At 32.4% G+C, this 3,759-nt stretch overlaps 1 protein-coding gene across 1 annotated transcript in view; it reads left to right on the forward strand.

Annotated features, from left to right (window-relative positions):
* The first annotated feature begins 580 nt into the window (after nucleotides 1-580).
* LOC106463584 (beta,beta-carotene 9',10'-oxygenase-like) overlaps nucleotides 581-3,759 on the forward strand; it is a 20,249-nt gene continuing 17,070 nt past the window's right edge. Inside the window, exon 1 of the mRNA XM_022391115.1 lies at nucleotides 581-778. Coding sequence (XP_022246823.1) covers nucleotides 715-778 — 64 coding nt within the window. The 5' untranslated portion in view covers nucleotides 581-714. The remainder of the gene's footprint in view (nucleotides 779-3,759) is intronic.

The following is a 3,759-nucleotide window of genomic DNA, read 5'->3' on the forward strand; positions in this document are numbered from 1 at the left end:
TAACAAACAAACAATTCTGAGACGTACAGTAATACAAAGAATATGCTAGAAATTCGATAAACCATGCTGTTAATAGCAACGTATAAAATAATATCTTAATAGATTTGTTAATACCGTTTAAAGCTTTACAGATTTTAGTACTTATTATAGCTATATAAAGTGTTACGAGAAAACTGCTCAATAGTGGAAATAACAGTACCTAAACGGCACTTAAGTTATACTTCAACAAATATGTGAAACGTGTAGAAAAAATAGTCCATTTTATAAATAGTATAGTAGGAAATTTTACTCAATTTTCCACTTCGCCAGATAGTTATGACTGTGATGATGCAATTAAATGTCATAACTGCAACACGTAACGAACGGGTTTTAAGCGTTTTCCTGGATATACATATATATCAGCAGTTGGTCAATGTCCTCTACTGATAAAAGAGCGACTAATCTCCCGTCCACACACACATGCCAAAAATGGCACAGCTGAAACTACCTCCTATTCTATTGGATCAATCTACCTTACCTTGAAGGTCGTCAGCGTTCGTTTGCCCTTCTCGTTCATTTATCAGCGCAAACGTGGCGTATAGTTCTTAGGGCTAGGTTTTCTTTTTCCCTCGTTTATTGTTGCTGGGTCTACAGACGTTCAATGACACCAGCGTAGAAAGTTGTGGAACTAAACAACAGTGCAAGTTTTATTGTACTTAGAAGTGTTGGAAAGCCATGGAAATAATATTTAATAACGCCACCGATAGCCCAAACACCGAAGTAGAAACTACAGTCAAAGGTAAAGTTGGGTCGTTAAAGTTTATATTTGCAAAATCTTGCCTTTATTTCGGAAGTATTCCAATATACTTTAAAATGAAAACTCATTTATTTTGCATATATTTTGAAATATTATCGTATCAATCCTATTTCGATAACTGTTAAAAAGAAGAAAAAAAAAGATTACCTGTTACAGTGTTAGGTCACTATATAGTATACTTAAGTTAACTTTTAAGTTTTTTTTAAGATAGTGTTGAGTACTGCCAAAAGAAAAAAACTACTGGCCTTATTTATGAATATGTTATGTTAAAACGACTGTAACATGTATAGCTTTAAAAAAAACATAACAGCATAATGCATTCTACACAGAAATTAATATTATCAACTAAGACTAACCTTAAAACTATTACTTGTATATGAGTACTAACTCAGTAAATTACTTTTACTAGTAATACAGTTTCTTAGTACTAGTGTTAAAAAGTCGTTTTTGTTCGAACAGAAGTTCAGGAAATACAGTCACAATATCTAACGAAAAATAATATATAGTTTTAACAACAGATTAAAGAAGGGGCTGCAGTAAAGTACATTTTTTTTAGTTACAAGCCTGGAGACTAAATTATATGGTTTAGGCCTATGTCTCTGTCGCTTAGGTTTCTCAGTTTTTACAGTCACGTAAACAACAGGAGAATCGTACTAAATGAAGCTCATAAAGTTATGACCTGTTTTATATGGTTGTCTCACCATATAAGTATTAGATCGGTCTAAGTTACTTGTTTGTTTGCATAGTTTGAAAACTTAATAACAGTTATTTTGCACCTATGTCTAAAGTACTTTTAATTCTAATAAAGGTTTTCCTTAAAATGAAGATTTCATTTGTTGCGTCTCCGTTTGTTAATTGATTTCCCGTAAATTCGTTCCAATGAAACTAGCGACACAAGTCCTTACTTAATAAAATTGGTTTATTCTTTCCGAATATAACTTTACGATACACTTAATTTCAACAATCGCGCTAAAACAAACGCTATAACAACGAACGTGCTCAATAATACTCTCTGACTGCAGATCAATTACTCACTGTCTACACACACATTGTCTCGTCACGTTGTCACCCTCTTATATATATATACCAGGCTACCCTATATCTAGTAATCTCCCGACTATTCCCGAAGGTTCGAGAGAAGTGGCGTAACACTAGTCACGTGACCTCGCTGACGCAACACATTCTTTCACTGTATGAATATTATCGAATAGTATTGTTGGGATGTGTTCTTTCGTCGGCGGCTTTTTCTATATTATCTTTTGAAAATATTTCAATTTAACGTCCAGTCAATTTAATGATAATATATTTACTTATAGTCCTTCTTTAACGTTTGTACAAACTTGAACACCTGTGCTGCCATTAATTTGCTGTAGGCCTACGTTACAAGTAACGTTAATTGGTGTAAAACAAATCAACTTACTTGTACAAAGTAACCGAGATAGTTCACATACTGACTGGTTCAATTTATATTTTGAAATCATTCGCTTTCACTAAAAGCTTACTTCACTATCTCTTTTACTAACTTTCAGGCCATTCTACTTTTGAAACACCCTTGAAACACCTCACTTTCTAATTAACCTAATTACGTATCACAGAACTTTAAACTTGATCTTGATAATTCTAGGACTTGCTTGTTGCACCATCTAACTAACATCTAAATTAAAATAATTAGAACGTTCTTTTACTTATCGTCACACGATGTGACAGCGATAAGTTTACGCACTTACAACGCTAAAATCTGGAGTTCGGTTCCCTGCGGAGGACACAAATAGTCCACTGTGGCTTTGCTAAAAGATAAAACAAAAAAAAATTGATTACATATTTTTTCTTAACAAGGCCTAATGTTTTGAGATCGAAAGTTTTAACGTAGAATCTACTAATTATTTATGTTTTGCCTAATAAACTACATTAAACTTTATTCTTAAATAACTATTAAGTATGCTCACTTCAAAGAAAGAACAAAATCTGCATTACACTAAAGATGATCCGTGTGTGGTTTCTTTCTTATTTCGTAGTACATTATGTGTGAATAGTTATGATTATTTAACAAAACATGGTATAAATATTTTGGAAAAGTCGTGCAATTCTTTTGCCTTTGCCCAGTTAAGACATCCCAACGAAGAGTAACAGTTTAACGGAAAAGTAATACGAGTTTAACAGCTGTAAAAACCTCTAAATATTAATTACTTGTTTACGAACTTTTAAAACTTATGGTACGTGTATCATATGTACAAAATCAAGCAATTAACAGAGCAGTCAAGGACTATATTTCATATAACTAAAAAATAAGAAATTGTTTACACTGCTTCGACTTTAAGTTTTTGTTATTTTTTTCTGCTTCACTGTTGCTCCTGAAATCGAGTCTGACAGATACAGAAACACAACGTATAATTCTGTAAATTAAATAAATGGTACGCGACTTAACTAATCAATGAATTAATTGTTAATTAATATATAATTTAAAAAATACTTGAATAGTTATTAGGCTTTAAAACTATAACTCAACACCAATTTAAAAACTACACTTATCTAGAGATCTCAAGTCCACTGGTGTGCATAAAGGCAATCACATTTTATAACACGTAATCGTACATGCAGTGTATGTTAAAGATATTATACCGTATGTGTGTGTGTGTGTATAGATATATATCTAGATCAACCAGTTGGATTTTGGTTACGCTCCATTCGTTTGAGTCGCTTAGCAACACAACTGTGACCTAATATCTGCTGTTTTACGAGGGCTGGCTTGAATCACACTTTTTAGATTTTTTAGATCGTTTTACGTTTCAGTTTAAGCATATTCTTAGCTTACGTAGACATTTCTAAGTTCTTGGAGAATTTTAAAAATATCTAAAGTAGAAGTTAGCGATCATAATTCGTATTGTTACGTCTCCGTTTGTTAATTAATTTTCCGTAACTTCGTTCCGACGAAACTTTAGCGACACAAGTCCTTACTTAATAAA

Source organism: Limulus polyphemus, unplaced genomic scaffold (assembly GCF_000517525.1).
Source record: "Limulus polyphemus unplaced genomic scaffold, Limulus_polyphemus-2.1.2 Scaffold1441, whole genome shotgun sequence".
NCBI lineage: Eukaryota > Metazoa > Arthropoda > Merostomata > Xiphosura > Limulidae > Limulus > Limulus polyphemus.